The sequence below is a fragment of the Pholcus phalangioides genome, unplaced genomic scaffold (assembly GCF_987345545.1).
Source record: "Pholcus phalangioides strain wild (caught in Gottingen) unplaced genomic scaffold, Ppha-v1.0 ptg000014l_1, whole genome shotgun sequence".
In the NCBI taxonomy this organism is placed as follows: domain Eukaryota; kingdom Metazoa; phylum Arthropoda; class Arachnida; order Araneae; family Pholcidae; genus Pholcus; species Pholcus phalangioides.
Genome location: NW_028301607.1, coordinates 21,780,055 through 21,802,860, shown reverse-complemented (window position 1 = coordinate 21,802,860; position 22,806 = coordinate 21,780,055). Strand labels below are relative to the sequence as shown.

Below are 22,806 nucleotides of genomic sequence, written 5' to 3'. Positions count from 1 at the left end.
GAATTTATAGAGTGAAAGAACAAAAAAAAAAAAATTAGAATCTCGGGCCTCAGCCCTGCCTTGTGGGAGGCCATGCTCTTAAGGCGGCTACACACGTATCTGCAAGTTTGATAAGCATGCACGTTTTCAACCTTTTTATTTGTCATTACTATATAAAAGCCCGTATGAGTAGCTTCGCGGAGAAAGAAAAAAGACGATGGTGGCGATAAGAGAAGGTGAACAGAAAAAGGGCTAGTTGCTGGGGCAGGTAGCCTTCTCTTGCTGCGGTATAGAAATTAAACCAAAGAAAATGTCACATAATTTATAAAAAATAGTGTGTATATATATATATATATATATATATATATATATATATATATATATAAATAATAAATTATTAAATTATTAACACTTTTATTTTAGTTTAAAATATATTAAATTTAATAAAAATTCAAAAATTGAAATTTTTTTAATTAAAAAATTTAATTTACTTCCACAATTTATATAATTGAAAATCTCGCTCACTCAAGCGAGAATACCGGGGAATACAGAGAGAACCGATTTGCACCAAGACAGCCTTTACTAGCAACCCGGGATAATTTTTACCTTTTTCCCGCGCCGAAATAGACCCTCTCTAGAGAGGGGCGTTCCCATAACTCTTCTCGTGATCTGCGGTCTTTTTTATAATACTTACCCTTGTTTCATGGCAAGGGGTGTTGTTGTAACTGAAACTTACACACTTCATATGAATATAGATATTTTTTAATAAATGTGTTGTAGAAGATAACATTTAAATTCAGTATACACGTACACATTTCCAAATTACATGAAGTATCACAGTAAAGATCGATGATTACAAGGCACATTTCAAAATAATGCCCGAGTTTTGTTATTTAAAAGACATTTTCATCTATGTAACTGCTTCCATACAATGGGTTCATATGATATAAAACCAGACAGCCAACAAGCATACTCGAGATCCATATAATGAAATAGACTAAAGCATCCTCAATCATACATGATGGATTTAAAATAAGTAAAAATAATTTTGTGAATGTGTTTATACATATATAATACAAAATATTCCTCTCATTGATTACATATGGTACGAATGTCTTCCATTTTCAATTTTGATGAATATTTTCAAAATCCATAGAAAAAAATCAAATTGTTCAACATTAGTATCATTATTTTTATTTAAAATTCTATTCATGCCAATAGCAACAAATGAAGTACAGTGATACAGGTAAAGTAACATACTTTTTCTAATTGGTCATTTTTGTCGTACCACGGTCAGTTTCTGCACACGAGGGATAATTAGATCAGGACCTACAATTTATTGCCGAATCCAAATGGCAGGCTTGTTTTTTTATACTCATCAAGAGGTTGGTGCGCTAACCCCTCGATGGGGGACTCCTTGTGGTAGCAATTTGTCTGCGGTCATGTCACCGTTTCTGTTGTACCCACGTCAGGAAAGTTTTCTGATAAGGACGAACCGGGTATCGAACTCGCGACACCTATAAACATCCTTTGGTACTTTAAACAAGTATCTTATCAACCTGGGCTACCGCGCCCTTTTCTAATTGGATGTATGCCTCTAGGATCAATGGTTCACCAGTAAAATGCCATTCGCCCTGTTACTTATGCACCCTGTGTGTGTGTGTATATATATGTAAGGTGTTATAGCACCAGGTTTACAAATTTTTAGAAAGGGTAGGGTGCACCCAGACGACTCAGAATGTGTAATGCATTCCTGATGCATTAGATGGCATTATACGGGAGCGGTAGTTCAGGGGGTTTGGTGCATTGGCCTGATTGATCCCCAAATCTATCATGCCTTGATTACTTCTTCCAGAGTTGAATCAACATTGACTGTTGAAAGACTGAACAAACAAGTTTCCCCAGACTGAAGGCATAACAAAACATTGGTGAATGACACCCCTGTTGACAGCACTGAGGAACTTGTTGCTTGCAATGCAAGGAAGTCTTACACATGCTCGGAATCTTCCAGAATGTTTGAAATTCAATGCGACTCAGATATGAGACCTGCATTACAGTTCGTGGATGACACTTTGAACACCTTTGACCTCTGTTACGTTTTTTGATGAACATTTATTATTAAACTGTGTGTTCACTTATGTGTCGTTCTTTCACTTCTGGTGTTTTCTGTGTACCCTACCACCAGGGCTGGATTCAGGCAGGGTGTTGTTGGGGTGCAATTGCACCAGGCTGCAAAATATTTGGACCATAAAAATGGTCTAATTTTATTGCATTGATTTCATATATTTTGTGATAACTGCTTTAGAAATAAAAAACTTGCAATTCTATTGATCTATTGATGAAAAATATGGTATACATTTATGGTAGTGAATTCACTGCTCCCAAATCCTTGAATGGGGCATTGATTTTTGACAGGACCCGAGACTAAGAATTTTAGCTTACTCTATTGAATTTCAAGAACATTTATAGTTTTAAATATTGAAAAAATATAAGACTGATACCTATGACCCCCCATAGCACTGTAAGCCTTTCCCATTAGAAGGTCATGGTCGTAACAGCGCTACAGGTTCTCGGGAAGAGAGACTCTGGGCAAATCACCCTGTCAGTCACCAAGATGCAAAATATTATTTCATGTTTTGAAATTATTTTGTTTTGTAAATATCTCATTAACATGAGACTTCTTAACCACCTGCATTATCCAGTACGTCCATACATATCCAGTATGCTATGCATCCAGTTAAGGTGACCCTGCTTTCTGGAATCCCTCTGAAAGATTTTTTTTAATGGATCCGAATTCAAAAACTTTTATCCCCCCCGAAATCAAATTTCAGTGGATGTATAGAGCAAAAATGAATTTATCTCTGGGCCCAACCTCTATTACATCTCTTGCTTAATATTAATATTGAAGAGGGACGCAAAACTGTTCTCAAACTGGGCCACTAAATGGCAAAGTCCAGCCCGGCCTACCACGTTAGGAAAGCATTTCCAACTATACATCACTATGTGATTCCAAGTTCTACCCTACCCCTCCTACAAGTTCGTAAACCTAGTGCTGGGACATCCTGTATATTACAAAAAATCAACTTTGAAAGGTTGTAAATTAGTTGAAATCTTTTGTTAATACAATGTACCATAACGTCCTGCATATAATCTGCATGCGCAAACTACTAGTTCTTACACATTTATCACTAACAAAATCTCAAGAAACAAATTTTTCTCTAAGGTCTGACCAGAAAACTATCTATAAAAATATTTATTTTCAGTAAAATTTTATTTTAGGAAAAAATATGCAATGGTCTTATGATATGGATTTCACACTGAGAAAAACATACTTTTTAAACATGTAATATGCAGACTATATTCAGAAAATTATGGTATATTTCTCACACATATTTATCAATTTATGACAGGAATCTGTCCTGACATATGCAATTGAACCACCTGTTTATTTTTATATGCATTCACATTTCATTTTACTTCAATAAAATCTAATTTTTGTAAGACATGCAAATATTAGGAAACATTTTATGAGACATCATACTGAGACCAATGAATTTTTCCAGACAAATATCACATTGTCAGAATCATCAGATTGGTGGATAAAAAATGACAGCCATAGGTCAAAAACCAACTTACTTACACTTTTTCATTGCTAGTTTCAGTCCTTAAATTACTTTCCATATGGTCATTAAATAGGATTGCTGGCAGTGGTTTCAGCAATTCAGGACAATCAATGTTCGAGGGTAAGGAGTGAAAGGTTTGACAATCATTTGATTATTTCCAGCAACAGATACACAATAAAAACATCAACTCACCTCACAATAAAAACATAAACCCAGAACAAATGTTCATTGAAAATCCTATATAATGATAATATTGCTGTCTGATCCCGATGCACTTTTCATAGTATTAATATATACCATCTATAATGATATAACTCCTTTACAATGATATGTTTTTCTGATCCCTTGAGTATCATTATATAGGCATTTCACTGCATATGAGCATATAGACATATTATTTTGCAAAGTAATTTAGTTTATATAAAATTATTGTTCAAAACATGCACACTGTATATGTGTTTATGAATGAGTTCAAGTATTAAACACAATTTGCATTACAAGGATACATTCACAATAAATGATAATAAAAATTTGCGCAGGAACATAAAAGTACGATAAGCATGGTGTTGTAATAAATTAAATGACGGAACTTGGGGTCTACTCCACCTTCATTATACCAGTGTATCTGTTCAGAAAAAATAAAAACAGTAATCAATGATTGTGGAAATTGATCGATTCAGTTCAAACAGCCTGATCTATTAGAAAATAATTTTTACATTGTTTGTGTATTCTGCTGGTTAAGAGGAAACATTGTTGAAGAAAAGTAAAACTTGCTAGATATTATGATTATGGTTTGTTTTTAATTGAGCAAATCATTTAGTTGATAGGGAAATATTACATTAAATGAATAAATGCCACCTAAAAGATTAGGCTAATAAATTATAATTAGAAATTAGGAGATAATTTTATACGGAAAATTTAACCTGCTCTATAACTACTGCTAAGCCTGCTCTTTTTTGTTTCAAGTATGTAGTTTAGTCATAACAACTAAATTACAAACTAAATAAGTAAAACAGAAAATTCTCAAATGCATATTAATAAACTTATTACCTCTCCTTCCCATCTGGTACTGATTACGATCATGTGCTGTCATCGTGAAGATAGGATAAGCTAGGGCTCTTTGACATAACAGGAAGACTTCTGCCATCTTCGAGCAAAGTGTGACATGGTATTATCACTATAGCCAATCACTGTTCCCTTTATCACTATAGCTAGTCACTTCTCTATCCTGTTTTTTTTAATAATTAGACGTCAAAACTGGTTTTGCTGCTCCAAGATAGAGGACAATGAGCCAGCTATTAGACATAAAATTAGACAGCCATAGAATATTGGAAGGGGGATAGGATATGACTACACTCAGGTTAAAAATTATAATTTGATCATCCAAACTGAAATGAATAAACTAGTAACAAATTTTGTGCAGGTCATCACACATGTTGCTAATAACATGCAAAGTATGTTTTTTACACTCACCCCCCCCCCCCTAATTTGATATCAGTCTCAAAAAGTGAATAATGCCTTTTCTACATGTTAATGAATGAACATAACAGTGATACACACAAAATTACATATAATTGATTTCATTCCTCATACTTACAAGCATAATGTGAGATGGACACATCAAGGTGATGCATACTGCAAAAAATATATTTAGCCAGCTTGGTGGCCAACTCGGGAAGATGAAGGCACTGATCACTGTAACCTTTGATAAATAAAAAAATACTGGAAATTCATGCAATAATGGATATAATTTTAAGTACAACAATATACATTGAAGATAACATATTTTTCAACTCAAAAAATTAATGAGCTTAGCTGAGACTCAATTTCCCATAGGTTTTGATGGAAAATTGTTTAATTCGTTTTCATTCCAGGTACTGCCAAAAATGCTAAGATAAGTTTTTAAAACACCAAGAAAAGACAAAAACAGATCAAAGGCTAAAATGAACACCTGTAAAATTGAATAGATGAGAATTTACAGGAAGATGAGATACTGAAGATCTTTATATTACACCATTTACACAATCAACACCAGTTTGTCTACTAAAGAGCTGGCGTTGACACAATCCAGTGGAGTTCCTAGGTGTCCCCATCCATTTGTGATTTGATCTGCTCCTACATACAGATGGAAAAGATAAGATCCTAGAATCAGGGCTGCATTAAGAGCTTCATGGAACCCCTGGACCAAGTGGTTTTTATGAGGCCCTTTCTGGCAAATTTACATACTCTTGAAAATTTCAACCAGATCTCATTCTTGTGAGGCCCTTTTTTCTCTTGAGGCCCGGTTGGGCCCCATGCATTAAGACAACACTGCCCAGACTGTTAAATTTGATCCTAAGAGTCCTGCACTGAAAGAACACATGCTTTAAAAACATAGGACCCCTCCTTAATGCATATTCTATTGCCTGAATCTTTCATTTTACATGAAATAGTTCTAAAATTTCAGAAAGAGAAGGTGGAGGTACATCTGGAAAAACATTTCAAAATGAAGGTGAGTTGATCAGACTCGAATGACAGTAATTCTGATGATTGTCACTAAAATTTAGTTCCCAATGCAGCTGTTTTATGTTAGCGCATTCATTCCTATCAACAAAAATGTTCATTAGCTGAATTCGTATTCATTAGCAGAGGCTGAAAAATTATGAACAAAATCTTTATTCGCCAAAAAATCTGTAAACTGTGGCATTTGTTAGCCAAGGTATCACTATTAATAATAATCAACTGTGAATATTTATAATGCATTAGAACTCTGCACAATGAACAATTTTATGAACAATTTATCTCAAAATCAGGTATCCCAGTTTAAAAGACCATGCAAGGTCTTACAAGCTATACCTATAATACATAAGACTCCATAGGCAAAGATAGACTTGAAAGTCTAGGGGAGCACAATGATTGCTGGGAAGGCATCATGATGATGTCAGTCCGTATATATATGCAATATACATTAGATCAGTCAGCTTTGCCTTTGATGCTGGGCAGGGGCAATCCGCATCCCTCCTCCTCAGTATCTCCATCCATGAACTAGTAAATCGACAACATATATGTTTCACAAAGTCCTTTGCAAAAATAACATACCATTACTAAAGCTGATGTTAATGTGGCAAAAATCCAGTTTAACACTTGGTCCTGAAAAAAGAAAAAAACGTATATAAATTCAAAAAGTTTTTGAATTAATAATACTCATGACCAGGGGTGCACAACCTTTTCACGCTGTAGAACAGGTATGTGATGTGGATACCATTTGTAGGCCAGAAACTGGTGTACCTGTCTTGTTCTGAGTAGTGATACCAAAGGATGGCTTGAGATAGAATCTGTCTGTGTGGGACATATTTTTGGTACCCTCTGCTAACCCCCTCCCCCTTCCAATTTATCCCAACAATTCTTAACAAGAAAAAAATATTATTTTTGGTTTAATTTTCTTCGCCCTCTCAACTCAGATTTCATTTCCATTCCTAGAGCAAACCAAAAATTTTCCCCAATTGTTTTTGGTCAATAATTTTTCCCCCCTTCATCTCAGATTTGGCACCCTGTATGGCCGCATGGATCACACAGCCCAAGAGCCAGCCCCTGATTGGTACTGTTCTTCAGGAACACCTTTTGCAGGCCGGACAGGACCGCTTATAGCAGGTCACATTTGGTCTGTGAGCTGGAAGTTGTGCACCCCTGCTTACGACTATGGCTCCCATAAGGGGAACATGCAAGGCTTTTTAGAATGAAATTGATCCCCTATTATTGTTTCTTATCTTTTTCATATAAAATCAGAGGTTTGCAAACTTTTGTGTTACATCAGCTTGTTTGGGTTTATAAAATATGCATGCACGTCTGAGTATAATAACTATGCTCCTTCCCTGACAAAATTCAAACAGCATTTTACACTCTCTCCCCCCCCCCCAATAAAAGTAAATTTTATAACAGTGATTTTTCCCCTTTAAAATTTTCTGCACATGTAAAACGCCCCCTTTGACACCCCCCCAGTTCCAGCCCTGCTCATCCCCATTCCCGTGAAAGCAAAATATGCTGAAAAACTGACATTACTGAACAAACAATCAGTACCACTCAGAACAGTCTGAAAGAATTTTAAGAGTAGAAAATACTGTTACGGGAATAACTAATAATAATTTCTATTGAAGAACATTTCCAGTGAGCTGAGAGCTTGCTGCAGAACAATGTGAAACATTGTTTTGGCACCCATATACCCTATTTCTATAAGTATAGATAAAATTCTCTTACCTTTTTCTCAATTTACCTGTCACTTAAAAAAAGCTTATCAATGTGTAGTTTCGAGAATTTGCGAATTCACAAGCCTTGCCTGAGAAAATAAAGGCTTTCTCGAAGAAAGGGAAACCCCAATGCTTTAGAAAATTTATCTATTTATATTAACACTAGCTATAATACCCGGCGTTGCCTGGGTTTTCTTCAATGAGGCTTTATGGATCAAATGATATCTCCCTCTTTCTTTGAGGGACATGCAAATCGTGTCTAAAGATAACCAATATGGTGATTTCCTGCGCGACTCATGAAATAAACAAATCTAAATTTAAAGAAACGTGAAAATGAATAGTCCCCCCCCTTTTTTTTTTTGATCGGTGCTAGGTATTTTGATTCCCTCTCCCTGCACTTCAAGTTATTAAATCTGCCTGTTCAGCTTCCAAAAATGCTTAATTAAAGCTGTGGAATTTTTTCGATGTACTTTTTACGGGCCCATAATTAATTTTAGAATATCCTAACCCACATGAATTTATGCAGTTGAATATCAAAAGACAATACGGAGACATTAATTTTCATGCTTGAGAAGGTATAAATAAAAAGTTGAAATCAATGTTATTGCATGGATATTATCCAATTCAAAAGTAGGTCCGGAGCTAATTACTTCATATTTAATCTCCTGGGCTTCGTATATCTCTAAGCGAACTTAATATTTCAAAAATCTAGAATTCAATAAAATTTTTAAAATTATTGATGTGGTGGAAAACCCCACCAAATTTCCGTATTTCTACAGTAAAATCGGCAATTTTAACACTGATTTCTATGGAGATCATCCTTTGCCTGACCCTCAAATCGATGCTGATAATGATTATAGCATCTATTCAAAAAGTCTAATTACTGGGAGGATTGAAAAAGTGGCAAACCATTATAGAGGCATAAACTATTATACATATGATAACAGGATTAGAGAAGTGACAAACCATTGTAAAGGCATATACACGTCTGAAACGCATTGCTAGGGAACCACGGTAACCAAAGTAAACGTTCGGAAAGTGATTGTTGATGCCCAAAAACCATTGTTGCCCGACAGTTTTTTGCCCATTTGGGGCATTTGCCCTGCTCTGACGAAATTTTAAAGTAGCCTATCGTTCAAGTCGGGTCCCATTTGGTGTATATGCAAAATTTCGCGACAATTGATCTGAAATTGTAGATTTGTATAGCGAACATACATACACATACACACAGACAGAAAATCAATTTTATATATATAGATAATGAATCAATTCCATAATCCTAGAAAACTGAGAATTCTCTAATCCAGTGTTCTTCAACCTTTTTACAGCTGTGGACTGGTGAAAGTTGTTCAATGATTTCACAGACCAGCGGATGCGTAAGAAATAATTTGCATACCGCCAAAAAATGAACAAATGGGAGAAAAAATTTGAGGAAAGGCAAAAATGATTTGGGACCATCAAAAAAATGAATGAATCTGAGAAATAATTTGTGGACAGAGGCAGGGAAAAAAAGGAAAATAATTTGGGCAATGGCAAAAAAATTAATAAGTAGAAGAAATAATTTTGCAGACCAGTGCAAAAAATTAATATATTTTGTAGACTTGCTGACATAAGCAAAAACCAACATAGAGGTGGTACAATATTTAATAAATAGAAAATTACAATGAAAGCTCTTCTAACAGGCATCTCTGAACGGTAATCTCTGAATAACAGCTGCATTTTGTTGGAACCAAATGCGTCCTACAACCTTAACATTACAGCTAACCTCCGAACAACGGCAATTGAATATGGAGCCAGAATACAAAAATATGCATATCGCTATGATCACAAGATCATTTTCAAGGAATTTTTCTCCCTCCAAACTCTATGGGGTAAAAATATGTGCTCTCTTTTCCTCGGTACATGCTAGATGAGTACATGGGTTCATCATGGTATCAACATGTATGGTCTAGTTCAGCTGTTCTTAATCGGTGCTCCATGTGAACCCCCCACCAGGGGCTCCACGGCAGCTCGAGAAAAATACAAAAAACAGTAAATTTGGAAAAAATAATTATAAGTGTTTTTGAATAAATCAGTAACTGATGAATGAATAAAAAATAGGCCTACGGGACTCTTTCATAGAAATTATACACCAGAAAGCGAGTCAAAAAAGTTGAAAACTGCTGGTCTAGTTGATCGTTGGTGGGAATAAAAAACTGTGGTTGCTAGTACACCACCTTAATTCATATCAGTTTTTCTCACCAAGTCCTTTCTGTTGTGTTCTACCTCAGCACTGCAAGCCTAAACTTTAAAATGCCAAAATAACGTTGTAGATTGATTAACAGGGCTACAACTAGATGCTTAGTCAGCCGGGGCAAGAACACATTTTGGCGCCTCCCTTGTAATGTTGAAGGAGAGTTTAAAGAGTGAAATTTGTGCCCCCCAAAATGGTGCCTGGGGTACCACACCAGCCTGGTCACTTCTAGTTGCAGACCTTTGATTAATCAATTTTATTATAATATTACAGTGTCAATATACATTCTAACAGAATCAATTATATAACTATCATAATCAATTATAGAGAACAGATTATCATTTTCATGCTACGTAGATCATTTTTTTCAGAAATAAAATGCCCATTCCCAACAACAGCCACTTTCTAATAGCGGCCATATTTTCATGGTCCCATTAGTGACCGTTGTTGGGAGGTTTACTGTATACAGCAGCATTATAAATTAGTCGGAATGTTTTGTAGACCAGCGGTGAAAAAAAAACTGTTCTAATCAATAAAACTTACTGATTGAGATTTACCACATGTTTCAAAAGACATATTTCAGTGGAAAAACATTTGGCATTTACTAAAAATGATGAAAAATATGTTATTCGAAATACAATGACGAAAATGTGTAAAATACAAATTTTTTTTTTTTCAAAACAAATTCAGTCTTAACAACTCACCCGTTTCCTTGATACACCAAATAATGGCTTATCTGCCATCTGGCTTAGAGATGGTGAGTGTTCATAGCGTCTTTCTGCCATTTTTCATGTACAAGGTGCACCGCACCGTCAAGCTACAAAAGGTTTAATATATATTATATATATTGTTACTTCTAAGAAACAAATATACATATTTTTTTAATACAGTAGAATATGATTATCAGAGGCAATTGAGACAAAACATAACATGAGAGCTGGACGAATCTAAAAAAAATCTAGGCACCAAAAAGCTTTTGAATCTTTTTCAGGGAATAGAGACCCTCTTTGGTACATATGCTGCTATAAATTGCAAACATTCTGTGCCGCTCTCATGGCTGTATTCACAGACAGAGTTTAACTGCAATTGAAGGTTAAACTCTGTTGGTGAATACAGCCGTTAGCTTGCAATTTAGTAACTACACAAAGAAAATTTTAGTCGCCAATATAAATTTTTAAGATGCCATGGCAACCTGGCACCTAGGATTTGTCCAGCCCCGCATACATTGATAAATCAAATCTGTATTGCATTATTTTCACAACATTTTTGGTGAAATCACTGTTTCTATCAAACAGTTCTTTGAAAGCAACGTGTACTTCAGAAGTGTTTTAGGCCATGGATGCTTGACTTGAGCTTATAGAGAATACTTTGAATCAATTCTGGGGGTTGCTCTGTCCTGTGCCATCTTAACACGTGGGCATAGCTCGAGGCCTTCAGAAAATAAAATAACTAGGTGAAGTTTTAGGGAACACGATACTCTAAGATAGCCCTGGCTCTAGCATGCAATAAATTTTGAGGGTGCTCAAGCACCCCCAGCTCCAACTCCACTGATTTTTTTTTTTTGGTGGTCTTTGGAAAATAAGCTTAGCTTTGGTGATGCAGAAATCCAGCAATGCTACCAAGTATATTCAGTTATAGCTCATACTCAGAGCTCCTTAAATTAAAAAAAAAGCACCAAAACACAGTGAGACATCGGTGTAACTTCACTCTTCAGGATCGAATAAAAATTACTTTATAAGTGGGCTGACTTAATAGCCAGCAATTCTAATTCACTAATTATACTGGCAGAGACTATAAAAAAGGACATAGGCCTGGTGATGGTAAAAGTGAGGTTATACAAAGGTCTTACTTAGAAGCATATGCAGGGGAAGGGGGAATAGGGAGGGCTTGTGACACCCCCATGGCCCCCACATCTTGCAGCAGGACCCCTAAGTTGGGATCTTTGGTGGGGGCCCGCAAGCCAGACTTTTCACAGGTAATTCCCATAGCAAATTTATAATGGAAAAAGACAAAAAATGGTGAGAATAATCCTAGGCTGCAGCAATGTCAGTGCCACCCTTGTGGGAGTCATGATACCGCTTCTCCAAGCCTACCAAAAATTAGCGAAACAAATTTTAATATTTCTGTGAAAAAATAAAATAGTGAAAGAAAATACCCTTTTTATATAAATATTTTAACACAAATTTGTTGATTGAAATACTTTCTGAATGTTTCTAACTCCAAATTTCTTGGAAAGAAATTCTTGGTTGATTCTGCATCTTGTGCCTACAACTCATCTTACTGTAACATTAACCCCTTATGCACAGGACCCGTTCTTCATAAGATCGGGCAAATATGAATTTTCAGCAGAGTGTTTTATCAGGACACACCCCCCCCCCAGCCAAATGATTTTTCTGACGCCCCCTCTTCTCTTGAGGCAGGCGGTCCTGCATTAAGATGGCACTGCACCCCTCCCCCTCATTTTTTAAATGATTCATTTTGGAGTCCAGCAGTTAATTTTAGAAGCTGATCTCTCTTGCAGATTATCTCAAACAAGAAAATCAAAATTTCTAAGAAACATGCAAAATAAGTGCTTATTTTTTGCGGGGGGAGGGGGAGGCAATGCATGTGGGCCCACCTGGGGGTCTCGTGATAATGAGATTTGGTGCTGTGATTTTCCAAAATAAAGAGCGGAAATTTACAGGCAGGTACTTTCAGGGGCCCGCAGAATATCATATCGTTCGGGCGCCCATGGCGGTATTAAGACGGCCCGGGTCATTGCCTTGGGTAGCCTCAGCCTAGTTACGAGCCTGATTTTTGGAAGCCCCTAGTATGTTGTCGTTGAGGTTGTACACAGGGAACATTTGGGTTGTGTCTAAAATACAAAATGCAGCCAATTTGTGGGCCCTGAGCACGTGCCCCATTTGCCCACGCGAGAGACAGACCCTGCCCTTACAAAGACAAAAGAACTCGAATAAAAACGTCAAAATAAAAATTTGGCAACAACTATGATGGAAACGTCAATTTCTAACAACGAAATTGAGGTCTCGAAACAATAAAGGCCATTGTCGCAACAATTGCATGGAAACAGGAAATTGCCGTTGTCCTCTAAACGGATATTATATCAGAGGTAATATTCTGAATTTAATTCACTCACTTCAAATGTTGATTTTTATTGCTGGTTTGATTCGGCAACAGTTAAATTCCGCTAAAGGCTTTAATTAATTGGTCATTTTCTTGGAAGCTCTTTTCCTCGGCGAGAGAGAGAGAGGGTGCAACAACACTCACGGCTCTGACAACAATAAAAAGAAGGCTGGGATTTGTTGACGAATCTTTGAGGTCACGTGAAACAACAACAACAACAACGCCGGCGAAAAAAAAACCCCGTCGTCGTCGTCATGTAGAGGCTACAAAGGGCGCCTGCGTTTGATTAACCAAATGAAGGGGCGCTATTTTGCGAAGCTAATCTGCCGCTCAACAATATCAACAGCACAAATTAGTGGATTGTATTTAAATTCGTTTTGTTCCGCTGTTGGCCTTTCAGTCCCGGTTTGTCGTCTGGTGGAGTTGCGTTCGTTTGCGCCACGTGTTCGGGCCATCGTACGTGTGTGCGGTACCTTTTCCTATAACGTTTTTTTAATTGTTTAAAACTCTGAAAATACGCGTGTAATTATATATAAATATACTGCCTTTTTGAATATGTTGTATTTTAACATTATTGCTCCCTCTCTCGGCAAGTATAGCTGTGGGCTGGTCCATCGTGCCGAGTTCGATGTCCACTTTGATATTTGAATTCAAATAATACACTGTTTGAGGTTGTGCAGTCGAGTTCGCTTGTAACTCCCCCCCAACCTTCTCGGGTAGACTTTTTCTTGGAGGCCCCGTGCAAGGGTTGATTATGCAAAATAAGTATTTTTCGGAGCAGGTGAATGAGCGGTGTCTTGAAATTGGCTTTTATAGCAGTTGTATACGGTAAATACTAGTTGATCTCTCGTTAAAGTCTCTCCACTGAGATCAACTGGCCTACGAAAGCACAATCGTTCAGTCATTACATTTCACTCATAATTAGAAAAATTGATGGCAGCACTATACACAGAAGCAAACTTCACTTAAGGTTCACTACATGGGCACTTTTTTTCTACAAATGCGGATTTATGGTTTTGCCATCTGTGGGGGCCATGTCCATAAGTGCAGGGCTCCAACCCTGGGGCCTGGGATGATTTTTATTTTTTTCACGTTATGAATTCATAAAGGGGCCCGTGAAAGATCTCAGCCTAGAGGGGTCCTGTCTATGGGCTATATAAATTTTGCCGCCCTTCTCCCATTCTTGTCCAATTTCTTTCAAATTTACCACCCTGTCCCGGTAGAAACATTTCTGTATTAGAGTCATTCTTTTGGTCATCAAACCATGCTTGAACATTTTCTTGATCACTCATTTGGTCGTTCACAGGCTGGTTTCGAGCTCTGTCACCAACATGCTTGTACGCTTTCCAGCTGGGCCAAATTTAAGTTTGAACCCTATAGGCTATTTAATATAATGGGGTGGGGGTCCATTATGTTTAACTTCTGCACACAAACTAACAGTTTAGATTTTTGAGAATACTGCTGCTGACATCGGGTCCATAGGCTGACATCGGGTCCTATAGAGAAACTCTGCACTGCTCTATAAGTTACTATTTTGGTCTTGTACGTTTTCGGGGTCTTTTTTGGTTGCTCGCAGATCTGGTCGTACTCTTTTGATTATGTTTGCATAGTATTTTGGTTGACCACATGCTTATACAGATTTATAGGTAACTCTTTCCATCACTCGCACATTTTCTTGGTCATTCTTTTAGTGGTTCACTGACTTTAATCCTCGCGCTTTAGGTTGATCTTGTCACTCTTATACTTTTTAAATCGCTCGTTGATCTGGTCACTCTTCACGTCATTCACATGCTTGCATATATTCTTGGTCATTCACTGACCTAGTCTCTCACTTTCTAGTGAAATTAATGATTTTACTGCTTGTGTTACCTATAAAAAAAAAATTTCTTTTCTCTAGTAATCCTCTAAATTTGTCTCCCTGCCCGCCGAGCCCCTCTGTTAATACGCTTCTATTTGTATATATGCATGAAGTGTATTATTGAGATTGCTGCAGACAAAATAAGCTTGTGTAACGCATAATTTAATGTAATATATCAACCAAAAAAATATATTAGTTCTGTATATTCTGAGAAATTTTTATGCGTGTTTGATACATCATATACTCTAATAAGTTTTTTGTTTAAATGATTTCATTGTCATTTCGGTTTATTTTTCAAGGTTGCCATTATATTTATAATTTATAGTATAGCAACTAGTGTTCTCTCATAAATTTCATTGTCAATTAACATGTTTTAGTCTTCTTTCAACAGGCGAAGATTTGATGTTTTTAAAATGGTGGCAATTTCTGTTTAACCTGATAAGTTCTTTTTTATCACTGCCATCTATGAGATGATCATAAAGTGTTGGAAAAAGCAAACATTCGATATGAAATCATTGTCAATATATGCTTTTCAGAAAGTGTTTTTTGAATAACACTTAATTCCCCGCAGAAAAAATGTATATTAGCATTTAGCGCCTTCTAGCCATTTACCACAGACACTAATCTGGAATAATATGTTGGACAAATTAGTGGGAGCAAAAGGTATTTGGTGAATATACATCCCGTATTTTATGGGCAAAACAATTTTTCAGTTGTATTTCTGGCTTTTAAGAAGCTGTAATTCTAGATCCAGAGCTTGGGAGCTGCCCACCCACCCCAATGCATTATAGAACCCTCTATCAGTAGTAAATATAATTATTTAGATTGGACTTGTCATTATTAGGGATATGTAAGTTTTGCAAAAAAAATTTTAAAAACCATAAATTTTGCATTTATTCATGAAAAAAATCGGGCCAGAAATTTCATATTTTTCATAAAAAATATTTTTCACAAAAAGTATTTTTAAAAAATTACATGTCATAGGCCTTTGGTTAAAATGATTTTTCTGAGTGCCCCACCACCTTGCTAGAAATACTTACATTCTAATTTGAACCAGATCTCATTTTCATGAGGTCCCTCTGCACTTGAGGTTTCTAGGCGTGCTTGGTTGGACCCATGCATTGACATTTAGTGATACTTTTTTTTTTATTTTTGTTAGCTTAAATACGCTCTGCTCATTTTTCTTCAGTGTAAAAGAAGTTATTTTTGTCTTGGCCACAACAGAATTAAATTCTTTAATGAATGTGTCGCCCACAAGATTCACTTTATGTGCCCAGCATTAGTAGTGCATGTCTGGTGCAGCAGCATTGGTAGTGCAAAATGTTGCCACCAAGAAGTTTTTTTAATAATTTAGAGCATGCAGTCATGTAATGCGGCAAGTCTAATACTAGATCTTTTATTTTCATATTTAGTTTTGTATTCTTTTAAGGTGTCAATTATATCTTGGAAACACACGGAAGAAGTAATGATAAAATTTGAATTATCGAGATTTTGCAAAAAGTAGTAAAAATTTAATTTATTTGTCAAAATGGGTAAATTTTGCATTTCGTGAATTTTGCAGTAATCGCGGTTATTTTGTAAATACAAAATTTACGTATCCCTAGTCGCTATTAAAAATTTCCACAACTTTCTATGAAAATCGGAGGGGTTGGAAAGGTTTTGAACAGTACGGTGAAAACCCACTGTTAATACTGTTTTACTATACTGTCCAAAACCATGTATTTATAACTGAGAGTGGAAAAACTTTATAATTTGTTGAAATAACCTCTGTAATTAAATAACCTTTATTATATGAATTGTGTATTAATTACTAGAGCTCAGATTTCTGTCTTTGCACATTATATTTTTTGTATATTTTGCTATTTTTATAAGATGGAGCATATTTTCACAATTTCAAGGCGTATATTTTATAATTTTTGATTAAAAGTAAATTTTTTTTTCTCGCTATTCAGATTTTACTTCAGACTATTAAACCACACATGCAGCTCGTCCATATTCCTCTGCGGAACCTCTAACGAATTGGTACATGTTGGAATGCATGTACGTGTAATGAAACCTGACGTGAAGTTTGTTTCTGTGTAATGCTTATTATGTGTAGTGGTGCTACCAGCTTTTCTAACTATGAGTGAAGTGTAATGATTAAATAATTAATTGTTGTGTAGGCCTGTTGTCTGTGTGGCGAGACTTTTTAATAGGGAGATAGGCTCGCGTTTGTGCCTCGAAGTTGGGAACCACGGGAAACCAACTTTCAGCCGACCCATCCTATTTCAGACTGGCTTTTGCTTTGGCTGCCTCTGGAGGAGAGCTCTTAAGGCTAGGATTTTTATGCACTAAAAATGAAATGTTGCTTATTGGTAAATCCTAAAATTTAGATTTTTCAACTGTGACATTGAATTTTTGGAACATAAAAATACGAGCCCTTCAATGACATTAGTGTGTCGCTAGATAGATTAATCATCTAATTGTAACTCGTGGGAAAAATTAGCTAAAATTTGTAAATGGGTAATTTTTTAATGTTTGTGGGGAATTTTTAGTTTTTATAGAATATAAAAAATTTTGATTTTTGTGCAATGCCTTTCTAGAAGTAAATGTTGTACTTGGCTAAGTATTTTCACCTATAGGTGGCAGCACATTAATTCTGAATTTGTACTGGAAAAACTTACTCAAAAGGGGAAATTTTTAAAGGACATTTTGGCTAAATGAGATTAGTTGGTAAAACAAAATTTTTGTTCCCACACACACAATAAGTAATAGTTCAAAGTAATTTAGACCTCATCAACACTTCTCGTAATATTTTATTAAAACTAATGTTTTGAGATAGGAATGAAAAATTCTTTCAAGACATATTTTTCGTTTTATAGGGCATATTTAGTTTAAGAGCATAAATGTATTATTTATAGAGCATTAAAATCTTAGCCATACATTAAATATAATGAAGTTTTGAAATTCAAAATGGTCTGTATAAAGGTTTGTATCACTATCAGCGTTTATCAAGTTATGGGATTGCTCTTGGAACTGAGCTGTCATGAGAGATTAAATATTGGATTTATTGAAACAATACAAGAATGAGATAATCATTTGTGACATGAAAATTAGAAAAATGCAATAGATAAGATTACAGAATAAAATGAAACTTGCATAATTAAACTGATAATCTAGCTCGGCTGTGCCTCGATAACACAACTAATTTAACTCTTCTATTTGTGCTAAGATGATTTCTAAGTTTATAAAATGTTAAAATATTCCTTTAATTGATACATAACATGCGAGACACAAATTAAAAAAATGTGTTAAGGACAGTCTTTTGATAAGCCGCCTTATGACGGTTGTCCGTCATGTGAAAGGATTGTGTATATATTGCTTAAAGCTATTTAGTAAAATATTGGCTTCTAGTCTCATAAGAGCAACAATTGAATGAGTTTTTTGGGTCTATCATCATGTAGGCATAATCAGTGTTTGTGAAATCTTGTGTTCGTCGTGTGTAGGTGTTACATATTGGCTTCATTTTGTTCAGATATTTTCTTTCATTTGAAATTTTTTGAATTTAAAATTAAGAATGTGAAATGAAGTTCACTTATAAAAATTAAAAGTTTGAAAAGTCTAAATATAACAATTTGCATTAAATAATTACATTATTGTTATCTTATTTATATCGCAATATCTAATAAAAAGTTATGTCTAGTTTTTTTCAGGATAACAATGACTATAACTGACTATCTGTTCTGTACCTTTTTTAGCACAATATATTTTCTAAAGTATTTTGGCAGATTCTACGGTTACTGTACCTGTTCTATAATCGTGCATGAAAAATACGATGGTATATTAATGATATAAGTAACGTGTATAACAATAAAATTTGTGTTTATATAAAGTTACATGAGTAATTAACTTGCCATCATATTTCCCGCTTAAAACCATCCATTTGAAACAACTTTTAAAAGGTATCACAATTGTTTTTATTTTTTTAAAAGAATTTGATTTAATTTTATATTCTGCTAGGTAATATTTTTTAATGTTAATATCATGGAGGGGAATCCATAGGTTTCTACATAACATTTTGAAACTTGGAGGTTTCGGATAGTTTATCCTTTGTGTCCTGAGTAAAATTTAACCTTGGTGAGAATATATACAATGAATATTACACAAATATAACTTTTTGTTTTGGTTTTATTTGCCAGGTTTTTCTTTGCAGTGTGTTTGTATCCGAATCATTTTCTAGGTTAAGTGTTTTTGGTATGCTGTATCCATATTGTATGTTTTAAGTGGGATACGTAATAACAGGTACATATATAAATACAGTACGTAATATACAAGTTAATGGGTCAAAAATTGGCAATTTATGAAATTGTCTTGTATTCAGGGTATGTTATAAGTACTCGACTGTATGTTTACTTTTTTTGATATAGGTAAGATGATGGAGTTTCATCCAGCGATAAATTTTCTATTGGTGTTTGTCGCTTTTGCTCATCTATTGATGTGTCCGTACACGAAAGTTGAAGAAAGTTTCAATCTCCAAGCCATGCATGACTTGCTCTATCATGGAGGCAGGAATATATCGCAGGTATAATAGGCTTAGTTTTAATTATTGTTATTTTCAGTGTGATTTTAAGCATCCTCACGGAAGCAGATTTATGGTTTTGTCACCTGTGAACTATATAAAATTTTTCTGCTGTTTACCAATTCTAGCTTAATTTTCTCGACTGCTCAAATTGGTTGCTCTGGACTATGTCTTGTTTAGTCCCTCCCATAAATATGTCTGTCTCTCTAAGTCACTCTTTGTCCCTTGCTGTTCGGTAAGACTTTTTTTAGTCAGCTGGACAAATCCCAGGTTTTAGGTTGTCATGGCGATTTTAAAAAATTGATTGGTGTGTTTGTGTGTGTGAGAATTGGATCAAAGTCTTGGGATCATAAAATTTTGAAATTATACCAGTATATCTGCTAGCAAGGAAAGGAGTCCCTAAGTGTGTAGAATTAAAAGGTAGCCTCGGTCCCATCTATCTCAGATAATCACTTATATATTTTTTTTTCGGATAATTCTTAAAAATGTTGGTTTTACTTTAAAAAAGGCAAGCGAAAGCATTACTTGTATACTTTACATGTTTATTCTTGGAATAAGATTCAGATGAATTTTTATACTTGAAGAAACTTTTTTTTTTTTTTTTGTTTTAAAACTGTTTATTAGCAGCAATGTCTAACCATCATTCAAAAATACAAGTAAAAAAAATTTGTTTCTATGCCAAGTTTGAAGTAACTTTATATCTTGTAGAGATCTGATGTCATATGGTAAGTTTAACAAGAAAAAAAATTAATGCAAGAATTCAACTTCTCATCTTTGCAATGATTTTATTTAAGGAATTAAGGAACACCATCACATATTCCACTATTGCAAAAGAAATTGTCTAACTTGTTATTCTCTTGGCAACCCCCGAAAGTTAATATAGTCTACGTCCATTTAAAAGGGTAGGCTAATATTTTATTACACCAGTTACCCATTTTAGAGGTGGGAGCTGCCTAGTCCCTTTGAAACTGAAAATTACTGTACAGTACGTATGTATTACATAGCATTCTTGGGGAAAAAATTGGGTTTTTAGAGTAAAATGTCTAAGAAAATTAAAATTTTCAGTGTCTCTGATTATCCGGAAACATTAATTTTCGGGTGGGGTCTACTATACTATTTTGGATAGATTTTATCGAGGAAGGGAGGGATAATGCTTGGTGCCTATAAAATTGGTCTCTGGTGATTTATATCCCGATTTGTCAAGCTGTTTTTAGTCACTAACATGATTTCTTGCTCTATATGCATAGGTAAACTTGTAAAACTAGGGAGAGGCACAATGATGCCAATTCATATATTCTACGCATATACATTGGATCACTGCTCTGCCATTTGATGCTGTCCCATCTGCCTACATGTCTTGGGTTATTTCTGGTCACTCACTGACCTGGCCTCGTCCCCTCTAGTTCACTATTTCAATCACTGACTTGACATCTTGCTCTCTAGGTCACTTATTTGAGACAATTTTTCCTTGTTATAAATTCATAAGAGTCCTCGTCAAATACCCTATCCTACAGATCCTGCTGGGGGGGGGGGGGAAACCATTATACCACATCAAGTTTTCATCAGGGCTAAAAATAATTCCTACAGTTGGTAAGCAGAGAAAATCTAGGTCTTGAGTACCATGTACTTATAAAATTAAAATCGTGGGTAAAAGAAATTTCTACCTGAAATGATTAAACTTTTATTACTTTACAAATGAATGTCTGTTTTCGACAAAATGAGTTCATTCGGTATATAATGCAATCTATCAAAGCTTTCTTATGTAATGTTTTTACATTGCTCAGGATTTGGCAGCTATTCACTGTTGCACATGAAACACTTTGAAAATTCTTACCACAGTCGTTCTAGGTAGTTCGAAATTCCAGTTCTAGTGTTAATGTGTCAATGATGAATCTGTTGTCAGTGGCAGAAAGAATAGACGCGACAGTTTTGGTCAGAATATTTTTTTGTGCCAGCTGTGGTGAATAGATGCGACATTGCCAAGGGAGTGTTTGGGAGCAACCACGTTTTGGAATTTTGGTAGCCTTATAAATACTACAGTGCAGGGTTGTTTGGTTTAAACTTTGAATTTTAACTAAGTGGTTTTTAAAAGAAAACCAGTTTGGTTTTTTTTCAAAAATCAAATAAAAATAGCCTAAATTATTTTCTCCTTGAAAAATATCATTGGTTCATTATTAGCCAAAATTTTTCATTTTTATCACATTTTATATTCTTGGGTATATTCTGATGGTATATCTTTAAATGGCATAAGATGGTATAAGTGGGTTTTTTTAATCTCATAAAAGTGGCCTGAATATATTTTTCATATGAAGTATCTTAGTTATTTAAAGTTAATATACAGAAGTCAAAATTTCTCATTCTTATCACATTTTCTAACCTTTGGCTATATTCTGATGTTCTATCTTTAGCAAACTGATGAATAAAGATTGCATTACACATCTGAATGTAGTGGTGTATTCATCAAGCTTATATTACTAGAGGGAGTATGACTTCAGCGGTCTCAGCCCTGGCAGTGCTGAGAACAGTGTCCCCCAACATCTCCGTCGGAAGATCACGTGACTTGGTGAAAACAAACACGATCCCCATAGAGATCAATGTTAAAATTTTCGATTTTAGCATAGAAATGCGGAAATTTAATGGAGGTTTTCAAAATATTTGAGTTCGCTTAGAAATACGAAGCCCAGAAAATTATAAAGTAATGAGCCAGACCCACTTTTGAGGTGGATATCCATGCAATAGCATTAATTTCAACTTTTTATTTCTTTTCAAGCATGAAAATGAGTGGTAATTCCGGAATTAAAGATTATTCGCAATTAATGAAAGATTTCAGAATAAATAAAAAAAATTTCTAGTTTTAATGAAACATAATTTCATTTCCAAAATAAATAAAAGCAATAATTCAGCATTAAACAAATCCAGAATTGATGAAAAATCATACACAACACTAGATACGCACTCGGACTGTTAGGTACACACACTTACAATTCCGGCACAACTCACTAGGTAGTAAATTGCCTATGGCGATAGACCTGAGTTGTGCTCGGTTTGAGGCCATTCAAGTATTACGTAAGCAAATTTTTAGAAATTTGACTTCCCCCCCCCCCTTGTCAGCAAAATTTCGTCATCAGCTCTACCCCTCTGAATCCAACTCGTATTTTCATAAAGGGTGGTTGATGACGTAAACATTATCCAAACCCCCCTCTTCCTTG

The 22,806-nt window shown here is 35.2% G+C and overlaps 2 protein-coding genes across 9 annotated transcripts in view; one reads left to right on the top strand and one right to left on the bottom strand.

Moving 5' to 3' along the window:
- Positions 1-725: 725 nt before the first annotated feature.
- On the bottom strand, positions 726-13,543 carry LOC149078267 (transmembrane protein 243-like). Its single transcript, XM_089241895.1, has 5 exons — positions 13,195-13,543; positions 10,763-10,875; positions 6,681-6,731; positions 5,200-5,304; positions 726-4,227 (listed from the first exon to the last, which is right to left on the bottom strand). Exons 2-5 carry the CDS (start codon positions 10,841-10,843, stop codon positions 4,111-4,113), a joined length of 354 nt encoding a protein of 117 aa, XP_089098021.1. The 5' UTR covers positions 10,844-10,875; positions 13,195-13,543; the 3' UTR covers positions 726-4,110.
- The window catches only part of Alg12 (Alg12 alpha-1,6-mannosyltransferase), a 23,936-nt gene continuing 14,527 nt past the window's right edge, over positions 13,398-22,806 (top strand). The window contains exons 1-4 of one of the 8 annotated variants that reach the window (XM_089241892.1): positions 13,398-13,637; positions 16,992-17,079; positions 19,218-19,320; positions 19,446-19,600. In XM_089241892.1, the coding sequence (XP_089098018.1) occupies positions 19,451-19,600 (150 nt within the window). In that variant the 5' untranslated portion in view covers positions 13,398-13,637; positions 16,992-17,079; positions 19,218-19,320; positions 19,446-19,450. Of the gene's footprint in view, positions 13,651-16,991; positions 17,080-19,217; positions 19,321-19,445; positions 19,601-22,806 lie in introns of all 8 variants that reach the window. The other 7 variants (XM_089241888.1, XM_089241894.1, XM_089241893.1 and 4 more) reach the window with 7 other exon arrangements.